General features: G+C 36.1%; 1 protein-coding gene across 3 annotated transcripts in view; it reads right to left on the bottom strand.

Moving 5' to 3' along the window:
• LOC136030281 (uncharacterized) overlaps positions 1–20,270 on the bottom strand; it is a 32,858-nt gene continuing 12,588 nt past the window's right edge. For 2 of the 3 annotated variants that reach the window (XM_065709145.1, XM_065709146.1), the window contains exons 2-5: positions 17,216–17,377; positions 14,925–15,085; positions 5,804–5,992; positions 1–1,853 (exon numbers count right to left, since the gene is read on the bottom strand). In XM_065709145.1, coding sequence (XP_065565217.1) covers positions 1,770–1,853; positions 5,804–5,992; positions 14,925–15,085; positions 17,216–17,276 — 495 coding nt within the window. In that variant the 5' untranslated portion in view covers positions 17,277–17,377 and the 3' untranslated portion in view covers positions 1–1,769. The remainder of the gene's footprint in view (positions 1,854–5,803; positions 5,993–14,924; positions 15,086–17,215; positions 17,378–20,270) is intronic. The other variant, XR_010618226.1, reaches the window with a different exon arrangement.

The raw sequence follows: 20,270 nt of genomic DNA on the forward strand, positions 1-20,270 counted from the left end.
TCGGTTACAAGAGATTTATTGCTCAGGTATACATATAAAACGAACATATGTAGAAAAGACACACTCATATCAAAATAGGCACAGCCAAGAGGAAGAGGGCTTATAAACCCCTTTCTTATTGTATGAAACTTATATCTTTATTGTTTTCCTCTCATTTAACTATTTCGTAATTGTTAAAGAATTATTTAGGCATATATCTTTCCGAAAATTCCGCATATTATATCCCAGTCAACTATGGCTATGCTAATGACCCCCCTGTGACTCAGTATAGCTACACCTATACACGCAGATTAAGGTCATACCTGATCGGGGTTTTCATAAACTCCCCCTCTGGAAACTTTCCACCGGTTTATTGTTTCACAAATATAATAATGAAAAGTAAACCCTTTATGACAGTTACAGAGCTTTTTCAGCGAATCCTCTCCAACAGCAGGCCCAAAATTACACAAATATAAAGGATAAAAAATGACAAAAGCAACTATAAACATACAAAAAAGAAACTGCTTTCTTTTGAATATACACATAGAAAGCCGCTTGTTCCTTGCTTGTTATTATTTTCTGCAAGGAATGGTAAGCTTTGTAAGTACATAAACAATTACAGTAGACAAGAGGAATTTTTTCCTGTTTAAGAAAGCTGTTGTGGTGGTTGAAACTTCCATTAATCGAACAGCATAAATTAAGGCGCTTTCCCTTAATTTTGGGGTTTGTTTACAAAGCTCCTACAAGATTAAGTTAGATCATGTCTCAGCTTTAGAAAAAAACTACTTAGAATTTTGCAGAAATCCTTGGGACAAGATTCTGTCACAGATATCTCTGATTCCCGTATTTATTAAATTCTTTGCAGCCGGACAAGTAGGGAAGGGCTCGAGGCACAAGCTCAAAAACACCAGAGTCCGGTGTTTATATATGGTATTTATATATATCACATATATGGTGTCATATATATTATACATAATGAAATAGATAGCATTGAATTTAGCCCATGTTTCACAAGTAGAAAGGCTGGTCTTTAGTGTGGTTTTGTCTAAGACTTTTTTATTTTATATCACTACGAATTATTTTTTTTACCTAGGTTTTCGCTAGAAAAACACCTTTCTAGGCCCTAATTTGGTCTGTACAACCGTTCATGAAAGTTTCATCGACCTGGCACAAACCATTTCTAAGTAAACAAAAAATTCCTTTTATCTATTATTATGAAAAAAGGGCCTTTTTAGTGTAAATTAGTTGGATATTCTTGTTTTTCGAAATAAAACCCACAAGGATTAAGAAAAAAAAAAACAGTAGCTTAGAGAATAAGTTCTGAAGTAATAAATTAATTTCTATTCTTATAAATTAATTTCTACTTCTGAAACTATAATTTTGATTGAAAAAAGGCAGAAAATTAGCTGTCAAATAAACACACAAACCATATTTGTTTTATTTCCACTTGAAGAAGCAGAAAGTGGCATGGTTATAATAGCAATGGCTGATAAGACACATTCTAAATGAATTAAGCCTTGAACACAGCCTAAGGCACCCGAATAAATCCGCGAACAATGACTAGTGCGAATTATGGCCCGTCTTGTGGCACTGCGCATTAAGCAATATGATTTTTTAGTTCTAGCATTTCCAAGCTAGAAAATGAATTAACACATATTTTTTTATGAACAAGACCGTAAAACAAAACAAAAATGAACACTTTCTATAAAAAGGTATTACTAACAAGAAAATTCTTCTACCACTTCCTAATATCAAGCGAGGGAGGTAGAATCACTTCCTCGCAGAGTCCATCACTTCCAGGCAGAGTGTCGTAGATTGACGGGCAATCGACACATAGGACACGTAGGTTTGGTGTTAAGCCAAGTAACAATGCACTAAAACAACAATAAAAGAGTAATTAGTCAAAAGAGTGAATAGTCAAATAGGGAACCAATTTTCTTAAACGCTTAATATAATTCCTTGTTCATTGATCCACGTTTGGGACCATAGTGATAACTCCTCTACTTTTCAACCTTCACTTCGAAAAACTATTTAACAACAATAAATCCAATACAACATCACACAAATATATTCAGAATGAAATATATCATTCTGATAATTTATCATCAATAAATCCTGTGAGTATTCACATTACCCAAAATTAGAGGGACTTATATGCACTGTTCCTTCTCTGAAGAAAATACTTAGGGATTAAGTCTAGGGCACCTTTGCAGTGCAACCAGCCACTTACTAATTTGATTTTTTAGACAAACGAGGGTTCTTCCGCAATAGCTTTCGCCTGGGTCTTATCACAGAGATTTGACTGAACGTTCGAATTCCATTAGACCCACAAGTCTTTTCAGTTTGGTTCAGCTTGATGGAAAAACTCCATATTCAGTTGAATCCCAAATTAATTAAAAACTTCGGTTTGACATGTACACGTTAAGTTCGGGACCCAGGCAGGTTATATACTTACTTTATTTCCCTAATTAAACCAAAAATATGTATTTCACAGAGAGCGAGAAAAAAAAAACACGTACACACTATATAAAAAAAGAAGAAAAAGAATACAGACTACTGAAAACAAAACATAAACACTAACTAAAAGTCAAAGCTCTTCGTGGGGGATAAAAATTTGTTGACAATAGTTTGAACTTTATTTTTTCTAATTATCAGCGATAATGGAAACGGTCCACTTATTTCATATTCATTTAATTCGAACTCCATTACTATAAGTGCTCTACAATAAACAGGGCAATCAAATAGAAGACGACAACATGTTTCCATTAGACCGCACAAGCACAATGGAGAGTCAGCTTTCCCAATCCTATTTTAAAAATGAAGCAATCTACTATGACCTGTAATAAGCTGTGTTAATCTGCTATTTGGGTGAGTTTTTGATGCAGAGATAAGGTCATCTTTATTTTCAAAAAAGTTAGCCGGTCTATATGAAAGGGCTGAGATGCACTAAAATCATTGAAGGAAGGACCCAAAAAATTTGCAATAATTCGGTCAGAATAATGGCTATGATGTGCCAAATAACTAATTACATTCGAAGTTGGGCTCAAGACCCTCGGCCAATTTCGAGAACGACCATTTTTTCCGTATCGTAACATACTTAATTCCAATGCTCTGAAATCCATTCGAGGCACTCCTACCTGGGCATGTTTAACCATAAAATACTGAAAATTGAATTTTTTTAGACAAATGAAAGTTCTTTCGCAATACCTTCTACCATGCGTTTTTTTTTGTAATTAAAAGAAAACCATGAAAACTGAAAGAAACATGCTCTAAGCGTTTGATGGTTGGACTAGGACCGTCTTGCCTACACCTTGAAATTAAGCCGATTCTTTCAATACAGTTTTGCAGAATAGTTTTTTAAGCGAAAAAAATTATACATATGCACCTTTGAAAGCCAATTATATACGTAACAAATTCATATGAAGAGCAAAAGAAGTAGTGCCTCAGAAGAAGTAGCAAAAGAAGTGGGTTTTCGCTATTTAATCTAAGAATTAGTAGTAGAAAGCTTCATACTTTGCTCTGTTTGTTTTTATCGGTGAAGAAGATTTGGATGACTCAATAACATTGCCTAACACTTCCCGACTCTTTATGTCAAACAATTACCATGAAATTATTGAGATATATAAATGATTTTAGAGCAGATCCCCACTTCCCTCAACATTGGCTAAGGTTGAAATCACATCGAAGAAAGTAGACTCAATGTTTAGCGTCAAAAAACATTGCAGCGACTCTTCGCTTTAAATTTTAACGAGGATGGCCGTCGAAGATAGGATTAATACATATTCTGTTTCTGATGGTAGCATTGGAAGATTATCCGGGTATATTCACTATTTGTCATCTAAATCACTCGTTTTTGTGTTTTCATTCAACAGCCTTCATTACCAAGGATATTTTAAGGATAAGGGTAATTTAGTTATCACGCGGTTCCCGTGCACACGACGTATGTAGAAAAAGGTCAGGTTATCAGGAGACGGAACAATATTCACTGACTTATTTATTAATCACGAATATAAATAGTGTATGAAGAAAGGTGAAAATAACTCCCTCAAATGAAGTTTCATATTTGTTTTGTTATTTGTTTGACATTTAAATGCCGACAAGAAAGTATATTCACGTTATTTGAAGTTTTTTTCCTTTTTGACTGAATTTTTTTTAAAACCACATGACGGAAAAACCTCAAAAAATTGTTGTCTAAAATAATCGCAAACGAAGTGTGCACGCGAGGACAGTGTCGCGAGCACATTAAAGCCCTGTTTTTATTAAGAAAGCCTCATTCTGATTCAATCCTCACTTTCTAAGTTTTGTTAAGGAATGAATGGAAATGATTCCCTTCCTACCCAACCAAGTTAAGGAAAGAGTTAAGAAGAGCTTCTTACAGTAGTACGTTTTTATCATCCCTCAGCTTGGTTAGACAGGAAAAAAACAAACAAAAAAACAATTGAACTAATATATTTTGAATCCTAGCTTCATTTAAAACTAAACATGCGTCCAATCTCTACTATATTTTTATTTAAAATTTTCAATTACCAAATTTTTATGTTGACCTTTTTGAAAAAATATTTTCCCATTTTTTATTCAACCATATTACGATTATATGTGCAGGAACAATAACCACACTTTTTTTTTTAAGAAAAAAAAGGATTTTCATGGACAACATTTCAAATTTGTAAGGCTTGGGCGCTTAAAATAAATTTTTAGTGTAGCAGAGTGTAAAGTATGACAAATGATATTTAATTGCCCTGTTTGTTTACAACTAGCCAAAGAGCCAAATAACGACAATGACCACACTGGCTTTTCATCATAAAACCGGACAACAGGTTAAGCAGTAGGAAATTTCTGAGACAGGGAAACTTGCTCACATCTCAAATTAATATTTCAACCTTATATCCATGGGCCGTTCACAGAAAAACACAGATAAATGAATTAAAATTTATAGTGACATGCAAATTTTACAACTAAAACCGAAAATTACTATTAATGATTATAAAACATTTTTTTAAAGCCGCTTTTTAGTTTAATTTAAGTTTTGCTGTAATGTGTTTATGTATTATTCTGAGGACGGGCCATGGGTATATGGCCGAAATATTCATTTGAGATATGAGTAAGTTTCACTGTCTTAGAAATTCCCTATTGTTTTACCTTTTGCTTGTTCTCAAGCCCAAGAACCTATAAGAGACCTGACACAAAAAAGAAGCAGCTGAAGCATATACTTTTTCGCGGCGGACTGCAGAAAAAAGGGATTGTCCCCTTCGCTGAAACAGAAATTCTGAGTTTCCGTAACCTTCATCCGAAAAAAAACTTCCTGAAATTTTCAGATTTCTAGCCGTGAGGTAAAACAGGTTATACCCACCAAACTACGTGTAAGATTCGTAACCGTATACTATTTCTGTAATGAGATATCTCATATGCCTTTAGGATTCCGGCACAAGACGTAAAAAATAACAAAGTATACTCTCTTGGAGCATCTGGAAACCTATTAACTCTAATTGTAAGTGCTCTGGAAAAACCAATACCCGCTGTGTAGTATTATGTGACTATTTTCAGATTAGGGATTAGATAGGTGTCATGTGTGCTTACAAAGAAATATGGATATTTCTATTAATCCTTTTTGCTTACTCGCAAAAATAAAAATTTCACTTTAAAAACCGCAACATGAGTTTTTCGAACAAAAGCAAATCTGCCGGCTCCAAAGAGGGGCTCGAAATACGATATTCACAAAAATATGGCCGTTTTCAAAAATCTAAAAAACTACGTTAATCTGCCTCTTTATAATTATCATCTGAGCTAAACAACACTTGAAAACATCATAAATAATTGGACAAACCTGATTATGGAAAATATGCTTGCATTGAAGTTGTCTTATATCATTATTCAACATCTCTGAGCAGAGACTACATTCAACTTCCGCAGACTCATTCCATCTCCACTCTTTGTCTGTTTTGGCCCAACCCTTCTTCTGACTACCAATTTTCAACCTATGAGCTTGACTAGATTTTGAATGATCCCGTTTCTCCTGAAATGATCGTTTAATCAGTAATAGTGAGGCAGTCAGAAAGGAGTCATTAAGATGAAATTTTTGACAAAAGTGATATATTTAGCATCTGTAGATTGCGTAATTACTTATTTTTTAAGATCACTTCATCATTGGTGATGTTTCGGGACCAAAAATAGACCCAGCTATTAATATTACAGTTACCTGACTCGTCAGGAAAGGTGTATAAAGTACGAGTGAATCTTCAATCTAATTTTAGAAAAAAAATATCATACCAAAACGTTTGATACCAAGATGTTATTTTGCGAGTCTCAGCGTCAGCTGACAGTCGCAAAGACAAAGAACCACAGAACCACTCTCAGCACCACAGGGAGCTTTGGAAGCAATTTTGGTCCAAATTGATAGGGGATTTTAGATTGTCAACAGTTCGTAAAGCCAATGAGAGGCTAGTTTAAAACAAAGGAAACCTATAATCTCTTACTAAATGTTAAGCGAAACGCTGTCTCATCTATGTACATACAGCATAAATAATGCACATCCTTGGTCTGCAAATATTTCAATCAAGGCAGTTAGCACAACAGAAAACTTCTAAAGCTGTCAAATCAAACAGTTCGTGGTAACGAACTGTAGTAAGGAGCGACCCGGCTCAATAGTAAACGAAATTCTAAAAAACGGAATTTTGATGCTAAAAGATATATCAAAAGAATTGAATTTTCACGCTGATTCTAAATATATAAGTTTTAATTAATTTAGTCTTTCTCATCAAAAGTTACGAGCCTGAGAAAATTTGCCTTATTTTGGAAAATAGGGGGAAACATCCTCTAAAAGTCATAGAATCTTAACGAAAATCACACCATCGCATTTGACGTATCAGAGAACCCAATAGCAAAAATTTCAAGCTCCTATCTAAAAAAATGTGGAATTTCGTTTTTTTTTGTTTTTTTTTCAGGGGTCATCGTACCGACCAAGTGGTCCTAGAGTGTCGCAAGAGGGCTCATTCTTACGAAAATGAAAAGTTCTAGTGACCTTTTTAAGTGATCAAAAAAATTGGAGGGCACCTAGGCCCCCTTCCACGCTAATTTTTTTCCAAAAGTCAACGGATTAAAATTTTGAGATAGCCATTTTGTTCCGCATAGTCAGAAACCACAATAACTATGTGTTTGGGAATGACTTACTCCCCCACAATCCCTGGGGGAGGGGCTGCAAGTTACAAACTTTGACCAGTGTTTACATATAGTAATGGTTATTGGGAAGTGTACAGACGTTTTCAGGGGGATTTTTTTGGTTTGGGGGTGGGGTTGAGGGGAGGGGGCTATGTGGGAGGATCTTTCCTTGGAGGAATATGTCATGGGGGAAGAAAAATTCAATGAAAAGGGCGTAGGATTTTCTAGCATTTCTATAAAAAAACAATGAAAAAATAAACATGAAAAGTTTTTTTCAATTGAAAGTAAGGAATAGTATTTAAATTTAAAACGAACAGAGATTATTACGCATATGAGGGGTTCTAAAAATAATTTAGCATAAAGAGCGAGGTATTTAGGAGGAGATAAATACCTCGCTCTTTATGCTAAAGTATTTTTAGTAATTTCAACTATTTATTCTACGGCCTTTTTGATTCAGGGGTCATTCTTAAAGAATTGGGACAAAACTTACGATTTAGTGTAAAGAGAGAGGTATTAACGAGGGTAAAAACCTCCTCGTACACATAATAAAAATATAAGAATATAAGTTTGTTACGTAAGTTAATTCTTAAGTTACGCATATTTTTTACTAATAAAAACGTCGTTAAAAATTAAAAGTTCTAGTAGCCTTTTTAAGTAACCGAAAAATTGGAGGGCAGCTAGGCCTCCTTCCCCACCCCTCATTTCTCAAAATCGTCTGATCAAAACTGAGAGAAAGCCATTTAGCCAAAAAAAAAAAACAATTAATATACAAATTTTATTTCAATAATTTATGTGCGGAGAGCCAAAATGAAACATGTATTAATTCAAAAACGTTCAGAAATCAAATAAAAAACTAGTTTTTTTAACTGAAAGTAAGGAGCGACATTAAAACTTAAAACGACCAGAAATTATTCCGTATATGAAATGGGTTGTCCCCTCCGCAGTCCCTAGCTCTTTACGCTAAAGTTTGACTCTTTGCCACAATTCTACTTTTTAAAACAATTAAAAGCTTTAGCGTAAAGAGCGAGGGATTGCGGAGGGGACAACCCATTTCATATACGGAATAATTTCTGTTCGTTTTAAGTTTTAATGTCGCTCCTTACTTTCAGTTAAAACAAGAGCTAAGAGCTCATATGGCACTTGTGACGAGGCGAGAAGAGCTAAGAGCCAAGAGATCATATGGTATGAGCTCTAACAAAATTCTATGAATCAATAGATTGATTTAAAACGGAAAATAAGAGGCTTAATGCCGGTCAAGATTTAAAATAAGAGCTCTGAGTCACAAAGTCCTTCTAAATATCAAAATTCATTAAGATCCGATCACCCACTCGTAAGTTATAAATACCTAATTTTTTCTAATTTTTCCTCTCCCTTTTGCCCCCCAGATGGTCGAATCTGGGAAATCGACTTTATCAAGTCAAATTGTGCAGCTCCCTGACACGCCAACCAAATTTCATCGCCCTAGCACGTCCAGAAGCACCGAACTCGCCAAATCACTGAACCCCTCCCCCCAACTCCCCCAAAGAGAGCGAATCCAGTACGATTCTGTCAATCACGTATCAAGGACATTTGTTTATTCTATCCACCAAGCTTCATCCCGATTCCTACACTCCAAGTGTTTTTCCAAGATTTCCCCCTCCAAATCCCAACAATGTCAAAAGATCTGGTCGGGATTTGAAATAAGAGCTCTGAGACATGAATTCCTTCCAAATATCAAATTTCATTACGATCCGATCATCTATTCGTAAGATATAAATACTCCAATTTTCATGTTTTCCAAGAATTCCGGTTCCCCCCTCCAACTCCCCCGAATGTCACAGGATCTGGTCGGAATTTGAAATTAGAACTTCAAAGCACAAGATCCTTCTAAATATCAAATTTCATTAAGATCTGGTCACCCTTTCGTAAGTTACAAATACCTCAATTTTCAAAATTAACCCTCCCTCCAATTCCACCAAAGAGAGCAGATCCGGTCCAATTATGTCAGTCACGTATCTTAGACAGGTTTCTATTCTTCCCATCCAGTTTCATCCTGATCTTACCGCTTTAAGTATTTTCTAAGATTTCCGGTCCCCCTAACTGCCCCCCCCAATTACGCTTGATCCGGTTGAGATTTAAAATAAGATATCGGAGTTACGAGGTCCTTCTAAATATGAAGTTTCATGAAGATCCGATCACTCCTTCGTAAGTTAAAAATACGTCATTTTTCTTATTTTTCAGAATTACCCCCCCCCCCCCCGCAATTGAGGAGATCCGTTCCAATTATGTAAATCACGTATGCAAGACTTCTGCTTATTTTTCCAACCAAGTTTCATCCCAATCCCTCCAATCTAAGCGTTTCCCATCATTTTAGGTCTCCCCACCCCAAACTTCCCCCAATGTCACCAGATCCGGTCAGGATTTAAAATAAGAGCTTTGAGACACGATATCCTTCTAAAAATCAAATTTCATGGATATTCAATCACCCGTTCGTAAGTTGAAAATACCTCATTTTTTCTAATTTTTCAGAATTACCCCCCCCCCCCCCCCCCCCAACTACCCCAAAGAGAGCGGATCCGTTCTGGTTATGTCAATCATGTATCTAGGACTCGTGTTTTTTTTCCCACCAAGTTTCATCCCGATCCCTCCACTCGTTGGAGGTGTTTTCCAATTCTTAAGTTTCTCCCTCCCAACTCCCCCCCCCCCCCCCACAATGTCACCAGCCAGATCCGGTCGGGTTTAAAATAAGAGCTCTGAGCCACGATATCCTTCTAAATATCAAATTTCATTGAGATCCGATCACCCGTTCGTAAGTTAAAAATACCTCATTTTTTTTCAGAAATACCCCCCCCCCCAACTACCCAAAAGAGAGCGGATCCGTTCCGTTTATGTCAATCATCTATCTAGGACTTGTGTTTATTTTTCCCACCATGTTTCATCCCGATCCCTCCACTCTAAGTGTTTTCCAAGTTTTAGGTTTCCTCCTCCCAACTCCCCGCCCCCATCACCAGATCCGGTCGGGATTTAAAATAAGAGCTCTAAGACACGATATCCTTCTAAACATCAAATTTCATTGAAATCCGATCACCCGTTCGTAAGTTGAAAATACCTCATTTTTCTAATTTTTAAGAATTACTCCCCCCCCCAACTACCCCAAAGAGAGCAAATCAGTTCCGATTATGTCAATCATGTATCTGGGACTCGCGCTTATTTTTCCCATCAAGTTTCATCCCGATCCCTCTACTCTAAGTGTTTTCCAAGATTTTAGGTTTCCCCCCTCCAACTCCCCCCAATGTCATCAGACCCAGTCGGGATTTAAAATAAGAGCTCTGAGACACAATATCATTCCAAACATCAAATTTCATTAAGATCCAATTACCCGCTCATAAGTTAAAAATACTTCATTTTTTCTATTTTTTCCGAATTAAACGGCCCCTACTCCCCCCCCCAGATGGTCAAATCGGGAAAACGACTATTTCTAATTTCATCTGGTCCGGTCCCTGATACGCTTGCCAAATTTCATCGTCCTAGCTTACCTGGAAGTGCCTAAAGTAGCAAAACCGGGACTTTAGGTTTTCCCCCTCCAACTCCCCCCAATGTCATCAGATCCGGTCGGGATTTAAAATAAGAGCTCTGAGACACAATATCATTCCAAACATCAAATTTTATTAAGATCCAATCACCCGCTAATACGTTAAAAATACTTCATTTTTTCTATTTTTTGCGAATTGACCGGGCCCCCACTCCCCCCCCCAGATGGTCAAATCGGGAAAACGACTACTTCTAATTTAATCTGGTCCGGTCCCTGATACGCTTGCCAAATTTCATCGTCCTAGCTTACCTGGAAGTGCCTAAAGTAGCAAAACCAGGACCGACAGACAGACAGACCGACAGAATTGGCGACTGCTATATGTCACTTGGTTAATACCAAGTGCCATAAAAACTAGTTTTTTTTTAATTTAATTATACAATGAGACTAATTTTGAGCTGATTTTTAATTTGTTTCAAGCAGGTATACTAGAATATTTTTAGGAACAACCCTTTCATGAACTTTGAAAAACTCTTCTCCATTCAATAAAAAAAAAAATATTCTAGTGATGTAATTTTCATCAAGTCTGAATATCTATATCTCTAGCACAAACTAGAGAAGTTTAATAGTCTTTTCAAGATCTCTGGGAATGTAGGTGTCGTCTTTTGGTTTCTACCGTTTATTAAATAAAAAAAACTGATTTTTTTAGCTGAAAGTAAGGAGCGACATTAAAACTTGAAACGAACAGAAATTACTCCGTATATGAAATGGGTTGTCCCCTCTGCAATCCCTCGCTCTTTACGCTAAAGCTTTTAATTGTTTTAAAAAGTAGAATTGTGGCAAAGAGTCAAACTTTAGCGTAAAGAGCGAGGGATTGCAGAGGGGACAACCCATTTCATATACGGAGTAATTTCTGTTCGTTTTAAGTTTTAATGTCGCTCCTTACTTTCAGCTAAAAAAATCAGTTTTTTTTATTTAATTTCTGAACGTTTTTGAATTAATGCATGCTTGGTTTTGGCTCTCCGCACATAAATTATTAAAATGAAATTTGTATATTAATTCTTTTTTGGCTAAATGGCTTTCTCTTAGTTTTGATCAGACAATTTTGAGAAATAAGAGGTGGAGAAGGAGGCCTAGTTGCCCTCCAATTTTTCGGTTACTTAAAAAGGCTACTAGAACTTTTAATTTTTAACGAACGTTTTTATTAGTAAAAAATATACGTAACTTAAGAATCAACTTACGTAACAAACTTTCATAACCTTATATTTTTATTATGTATATGAGGGGGTTTGTACCCTCGTTAATACCTCGCTCTTTACACTAAATCTTAACTTTTCTCCCAATTCTTTAAGAATGACCCCTGAATCAGAAAGGCCGTAGAATAAATAGTTGAAATTATTAAAAATACTTTAGCATAAAGAGGAAGGTATTTATCTCCTCCTAAATACCTCGCTCTTTATGCTAAAGTATTTTTTAGAACCCCTCATATGCGTAATAATCTCTGTTCGTTTTAAGTTTCAATGCTACTTCTTCCTTTCATTTGAAAAAAAGTTTTCATGTTTATTTTTCATTGTTTTCTTATAGTAAAGCTAGAGAATCCTGCGCCCTTTTCATTGAATTTTTCATCCCCCATGACAGATTTCTCCAAGGAAAGATCCTCCAACATAGCCCCCTCTCCTCAGCCCCACCCCCAAACAAAATAAAATCCCCCTGAAAACGTCTGTACACTTCCCAATAACCATTACTATATGTAAACACTGGTCAAAGTTTGTAACTTGCAGCCCCTCCCCCAGGGAATTGTGGGGGAGTAAGACATCCCCAAAGACATAGTTATTATGGTTTTCGACTATGCTGAACAAAATGGCTATCTCAAAATTTTGATCCGTTGACTTTGCGAAAAAAATGAGCGTGGGAGCGGGCCTAGATGCCCTCCAATTTTTTTGGTCACTTAAGAAGGGCACAAGAACTTTTCATTTCCGTTAGAATGAGCCCTCTTGCGACATTCTAGGACCACTTGGTCGATACGATGACCCCTGGAAAAAAAAAAACAAAAAAACAAATAAACACGCACCCGTGATTTGTCTTCTGGCAAAAAATACAAAATTCCACATTTTTGTAGATAGGAGCTTGAAACTTCTACAGTAGGGTTCTCTGATACGCTGAATCTGATGGTGTCATTTTCGTTAAGATCCTACGACTTTTAAGGGGTGTTTTCCCCTATTTTCCTAAATAAGGCAAATTTTCTCAAATTTTCTCGTAACTTTTTATGGGTAGGACTAAACTTGATGAAACTTATATATTTGAAATCAGCATTAAAATGTGATTCTTTTCATGTAGCTATTGATATCAAAATTTAGTTTTTTAGAGTTTTGGTTACTATTGAGCCAGGTCGCTCCTTACTACAGTTCGTTACCACGAACTGTTTGATTCGGATCTCTTATCAAAGCTATACAAGTTATGGTAAGAACGCACAATTAGTTTTAAATAGTTGGGCCACATAAACTAAAAAAGCTTGCAATAGACGAGATAGAGTGGTTCTTTAAAGTATCGAACGACCTTAACGACATTTCAACATAAACTATTTTTTTACTCTATAGATGAAGACTGACGTTCCAGAACCTGATAAATAAATTAAATATAATCAAGCTATAAACATTCTTTCATCGGTAAAGAGCTAATAAACGTAAGAAAGAAACCATACACTGTTAGTCTTCAAAACATGCAAACCAGGGGCATAATTTGCTATGAGAAGGGGGAAGGGGCAACTTCCCTTCCCAGACCTAGTTTTGCCTTCTCCCAAGCCCCGGTTGGCCCCCCCAAGGATAAATTTAGTTTCTTCAAAAATCTTGTCAAAACTAAGACGAGCCTGCGTAAATCAAGCATCCACAGAAATGTGTCAGTTTTCTTAGTTTATCTTTACCTTTATGATTTTATATGGCTCATTTGCCATCATGTTCATCTGATTTTGGAAAATTAGCACCGACTCCGCCCTCCCTTCCAGGATTTTGACAAAAATTACGCCACTGATGCAAACGTCCAATTTCTGGTCAAAAAAGGTCATTTGAAAGGTTTTCTTTCATTTCATAAGACCAGAGGAGGGCCAAGACCAATAGGCATGTGCATATATTTTGAGGAGTTGGAAAGGACAAAATTAGTTCAACTGAATCAAATTTAGTCTACCATATTTCCATGAACTACCCGCTAATATAGCGTAGTAGTAATGAACGAAATGTCTTAAATGCATTTTTTTTCAACACCTCATATATAACTTATTGGCCCGGCAACGTTGAGGAGGGTTCATTTGATCTGAGGGCGATCAGCACCCCATACTACACTTCTTTTTATCCCTGCAAATCCTAAGGCATCGGATCAAATAAAGGTTGGCATTACGAGCCTCCTTTATATGGGCAACAACAAGGTTTTTCAATATTTGCCGCTGAAGAGCGAACAGGTAGCCGGTGGAATCTTAATGCAAAAATGAAATTGTCTTGATTGGGTGTAAAAAAACAAAAGCAAAGTCAACGCTCCAGACTGAATCAATGAAAAGTCCTAATAAAAGAAGTAAGACTCATTGAAAACAGGAACTAAACTAGAAATAAGTGCAAAACGAGCTAGATAGAAGGATAAGTGGACAAATGAGCCATGTCCAAGCTGTACTTATTTTTCTCCATCAGGGGCATATATTAGAGAAAAAATCTTAAGAGGGGGGGGGGAGCTCAATATAACTTGGACACCAATAAGCAAAATCTTGGGGGAGGAGGAGGCAATATAACAAGGGCGCTAATAATTGACCAAATTGACAGATTTATTTTAAAAAAAAGTGAGAAACAGAAAAAAACAAGGAAAACCTTGAAAAATCTTGGGGGGCCCGGGCTCCCCCAGCCCCCTGGATCCACCAGTGGTCTTCACTACCTACTTTTTAGCAGAAGGATAGGCAAGTAGCATCTCGTTACTGATGGGACCAATCAAATGGTGTATCTGTTTTTAAGCTACCGAATTTTTCAAGTCTTCTAAAAATTAACGGGAATTTTTTTTAGGAGGAGGTCAATGTAAAGACTTCAAGACTTTAACCTCGCTAGAATCGAGGAGTTGTCATCAGTATGTCGGCCTATTACTGAGACACGCTTGTAGCACTAGGAAATTAAATATAAAAGATGATCAGCCTTCTGAATATTAGTGAACCGAATAGCAAACCCCGCTAGTTCTACCTGACAGAAATGGGCTTGATGGAAGTACCGAAAAGCAACCAGGAGATTCCTACTGACATAAGTTTCATACTTACTTTTGATTTGTAAAACGTCGGGACTGTTTTGATTTGCTCGGAATGGTTTGATGGGTGGATATCTTGGACAGGTCGGCTTTTGGTGGCTCCGGCACTCACTTCAATACTATCTTTGGAGGAGCTTGGCTTTGGATTTTTTAAATCAGCTAGAATTCCTTTGGCTAGAAGAGATTAAGAATTTCAACAAGAGCTTGTTGATATAGAATTTTCGATTTCTATATCAAATGTATCAGGAGGCAATGCGTAAATAAACACACGCAATTACACATCAACAACACTTGCTGCACTCACAGATGCTTTCAGGGAAGCACTATAAATCTATTTTTAAAGGATTTTGCTTGGAATTAGTATACCTTACTCCAAATATATTAAAAATCAGAAATTCGGTTGTAGTTAATGTTGAAAAAAAGGCTTCCTCAAGCGCAATGGATGAGGACAGCAATGCTATAAACTAGAATTTTTCACCGTCTGATGTCTTAAGCCCATACAATACCTGAAAAAATTATCCTCTCTCGTCTATTATAGACGAGAGAGAGAGTGGGCAATCTACTCGGAGTTGATTGGGCAGTCTTGCATTCCTTGTAGAGCTTGGAAAAGAGATCCGAATAAACGACATAAAACTGATAGCCGATACCTACTCTCCCGGAAATCTCCGTAAAATCATTCAAATTCCTCCAATTCGCAAGTTTTACGAAGTTAAAAACACACACACACATATATATATATATATATATATATATATATATATATATATATATATATATATATATATATATTATATATATATATATATATATATATATATATATATATATATATATATATATATATATATATATATATATATATATATATATATATATATATATATATATATATAATATTATATATATATATATATATATTATATATATATATATATATATATATATTATATATATATATTCACAGGTGGGACACAGGGACATAACTACAATGGCGCGTCACGACTTATGCGCGCGCGGGGGCTTGGGGGGCGCGAAGTACCACACCAACAGCTAGTCTATATATAAAAACTAGCTGTTGGGGTGGCGCTTCGCGCCACCCCAACACCTAGTTGGTGAGGTTACTTCGCGCCCCCCCGCGTGCGTAAGTCGTTACACGCCATAATAGTTACGCGCCATTGTAGTTGTGTCCCTGTGTCCCACCTGTGAATATAGATAAAAGAGAAAAGATTTCTCATTTCGTTATAGATATATATATATATATATATATATATATATATATATATATATATATATATATATATATATATATATATATGTTTTTAACTACGTAAAACTTGCGAATATACAACATTCTTGGCTGTCCCATTGTCTGTGGATATAAATATATTGTCAGGTTTACCAACTCTTGAACATGCAACATAAAACTGTCCATGGGAAAAACAATCCGTATTCAGGTCTATACCTCATTATTCTAATGATTGCCCTTGAGCTTTGTTGATGGTGATTGCTAATCGAACATTCCTTGTGTCCCCGTCGTCATTTATATATCCCCCTGTGCCCCCGGCATCCCCGTTGTAGTTGTGTCCCTGTGTCCCGGTCGTCATTTATATTCCCAGTATCCCGGTTGTCATTTGTGTTCCAGTGTCCCAGTCTGTAATTTCTCTTTGAGCGCCCCGGTCGTCATTTATATTCCCTGTGTCCCCGTCGTCATTTGTGTCCCGGTGTCCCGGTCTGTAATTTATCTTTGAGTACCCGGTCGTCATTTATATCTCCCGGTCGTTATTTGTGTCCCACTGTCCCAGTCTGTAATTTCTCTTTGAGTGTCCCGGTCGTCATTTATATTCCCTGTGTCCCGGCTTTTAGTTTTCTTTTTCTCCTTTATTCTTCAGTATTTTTCCTTTTTTTAGTTTTTTTTTTTCTTTTTCAGTTATTGTTTTTTTTTAGTTTTTTTTTTTCTTTTTAGTTTTTTTTTGTAGTTTTTACCTTTTTTTAGTTTTTTTTCTTTTTTAGTTTTTAGTTTTTTACCTTTTTTAGTTTTTTTTTTGTAGTTTTTACCTTTTTTAGTTTTTTTTTCTTCTTTTGTATTAATGCTAAAGCTAAGGTTCGAACCTGGAACCTTTCGGACCTAGAACTTGGAACATAACGCTTTACCAACTCAGCTACTTCGGCTTGAATACATTCGTTTTGGGCAGCTTCCTCGGCTATTGCCATTGTAAGTTCTTCAGTCATTTTACAATTACAAATTTCTCTTTCAACGATCTTCTTACAATAGAAAATTTATCTTTGAACGATTTTCTTAAATACCTGCGTCCTGGTCGTCATCTGTGGTATCCTTTTCTTTTTCGGCTTCATGATGGGCCACCATCCATTGTGTAATTCTTTCATTTTCTTTAGTTGATGCATTTGTTCATCAAACAATTTTTTCTCTTCTGCTTCTGCCTCTTCGTGTTCAATTTGTTTTGCAGCCTGAATAAAGGTATAAATTTAGGGGTGATATAAAGAAGAAAAAACTCATTTGAAATTAATAACATGAAGGCTTTTGACAGGTGGGCTGGTATAGAAATGTAAGCAATGCTGCACAGGTTTAGGGGAAAATTAAAGAAAAACTTTGTTTGAAAATAGTAAAAGGAGGACTTTTGACTAGTATGGTGATATAGGAGCGTTATCAAATTACATAACGTAAAATAGAGATGAAACTAGTTTGAAGACAATTAAATTAAAACTTTTTAATAATATGAGAGTAAGAGATTGCAATTAAGGTTTGAATAGAGCTAAAAGAAATTAAGATTTGCAGTGAAAGTCACCAGTGCTAGCAATGTACAGAGAGGACCCCGGGGAAGCAACATTGTTTATCCATAGTATATGTCATTGGAAAGTATGCATACAATTTTCGTGCGGGGGACAAATGTTATGCTGGGGTGTTTTTCCATGGGGTGAACTTTACCTAGGAAATTTTAAACTGAAGGAATTTACTAGATTTTCTCTTTGCCGACTCAATTTTACGTGTGGAGATTTGAAGGGTAATTGTTGGGGTAAATTTCCACCAGGAATGAATTTTCTAGAGGATATTCACATGAGGAGGGGGATTTATCCGTGGAGACGGAGCCAGATTTTCCAGTACTATGAAAAAAAGATCAGGATTTAAGTTAAAAAAACACCATTTTTTTCAACTGCAAGTAAGGAGCAATATCAAGATTTATAACGAACAGATATAATATATATATATATATATATATACATGAAAATAAGTTGTATGTGTGTCTGTGTGTCGAGTGACGTCATGTTTGTGTGTCGACTGACGTCATGTTTGTGTGTCGACTGACGTCATGTTTGTCGACTGACGAAATTACAGACCGGGACATCGGGACACAAATGACGACCGGGACATATAAAAATGACGACTAGGACACTCAAAGAGAAAGCGACCGGGACACAAGGAATGTTCGATTAGCAATCACCATCAACAAAGCACCGGGACACAAATGACGACCGAGACACAGGGAATATAAATGACGACCAGGACACTCAAAGAGAAATTACAGACCGGGACACCGGAACACAAATGACGACCGGGACAAAAATGACGACCGGGACACAGGGAATATAAATGACGACCGCGACACTCAAAGAGAAATTACGGACTGGGACACGAAAACACAAATGACGACCGGGACACAGGGAAACAACTACAACGGGGACGCCGGGGGGCACAGGGGGATATATAAATGACGACGGGGACACACGGAATGTTCGATTAGCAATCACCATCAACAAAGCTCAAGGGCAATCATTAGAATAATGAGGTAGGCTATAGATCTGAATACAGATTGTTTTTCCCATGCTGCATGTTCAAGAGTCGGTAAACCTGACAATTTATTTATATCCACAGACAATGGGACAGCCAAGAATGTTGTATATTCGCAAGTTTTACGTAGTTAAAAATATATATATATATATATATATATATATATATATATATATATATATATATATATATATATATATATATATATATCTATATTCACAGGTGGGACACAGGGACACAACTAGAAAAGGCGCGTAACTAATATGGCACGTAACGACTTACGCGCGCGGGGGGGCTTGGGGGGGGGGGTTGCACGAGGCGCCCCCACCGACTAGGTGTTGGGGTGGCGCGAAGCGCCACCCCAACAGCTATTTATGTATATGGGATTGCCCCTCCTAAACATCTCATTCTTTATGCTGAAGTTTCAATTATGTTCCAATTCTTTAAGAACGACTCCTGAATCACAAGGGTCATTTGATAAGAACAAAAAGAAACTGTTTAAAAAAAATCAAAACACATTAGCATGCAGAGCAAGGTGTTGAGGGGGACAGCTTCCCTTATATAAGTATTAATTTCTATTCATTATAAGTCTTAATGTTACTATCCTTACTTTCAGTTGTAACAACTAGCTGTTTTTATTTAATACAGTGAGGAGGGGGCAATTGCCAAACTCTTGTTTATGGCGATTTTTGTTCAATTCAAGTTTGATTTGATTTGCATATTGAATTCAAGTTTTACTTGTTTTAAAATTTATTAATTCATTTATATTAATATCCATTGTAAGTTTGTTTGCTATAATCATTCATTTGATTTCTGTTCGTTTTTAGTTTTACTTATTCTTTAATAGAAAAATATTTTTTGCTTGTTTTAAGCTTGATTTGCATGTTCAATTTAAGTTTTACTCGTTTTAAGATTTATTTATTCATTCCTATGGTACATCTTGTATGTTTGTTTGCTATGATTGTTTATTTAATTTCCATTTGTTTTAGGTTTCATTTATTCCTTAAGAGTAATTTTTGATTGTTTTGAATTCAAATAATTATAGGTTTTTAGTTCTACTAATCCTAAGTTTAACATGACCTTTACTTTTCTTTAAGAAACGTCTTTCTCGAAAAAGTGTTTCTTAATAAATTCCTCTCTCTCTCTCTTCTCTCTCTCTTCTCTCTCTCTCTCTCTCTCTCTCTCTCTCTCTCTCTCTCTCTCTCTCTCTCTCTTCTCTCTCCTCTCTCTCTCTCTCTCTCTCTCTCTCTCTCTCTCTCTCTCTCTCTCTCTTTCATTGCGTCTAACTGTGTGTTTGTGTGTGTTTTTGTATCTCCCTATGTGTGTTTGTGTGCATGTTTTTGTCTATGAGTCTATCTTAAGTAAGGTAATTTCTGTATGCTTTAGGAAGTTCTAATTTTACAGGGGAAAATATATAAAACCAATGGTTGAAGGGAATAAGGAAAAGACTTTAAATTCTATGTCCTTTTTAACAATAAAGGAAATTTTTTACAAAATCTCTGGAAATAAGGATAATGAGGCGTGAAATACTATAGAGCATCACAATCTGACAAT

Source organism: Artemia franciscana, chromosome 8, assembly GCF_032884065.1.
Source record: "Artemia franciscana chromosome 8, ASM3288406v1, whole genome shotgun sequence".
In the NCBI taxonomy this organism is placed as follows: Eukaryota; Metazoa; Arthropoda; class Branchiopoda; order Anostraca; family Artemiidae; genus Artemia; species Artemia franciscana.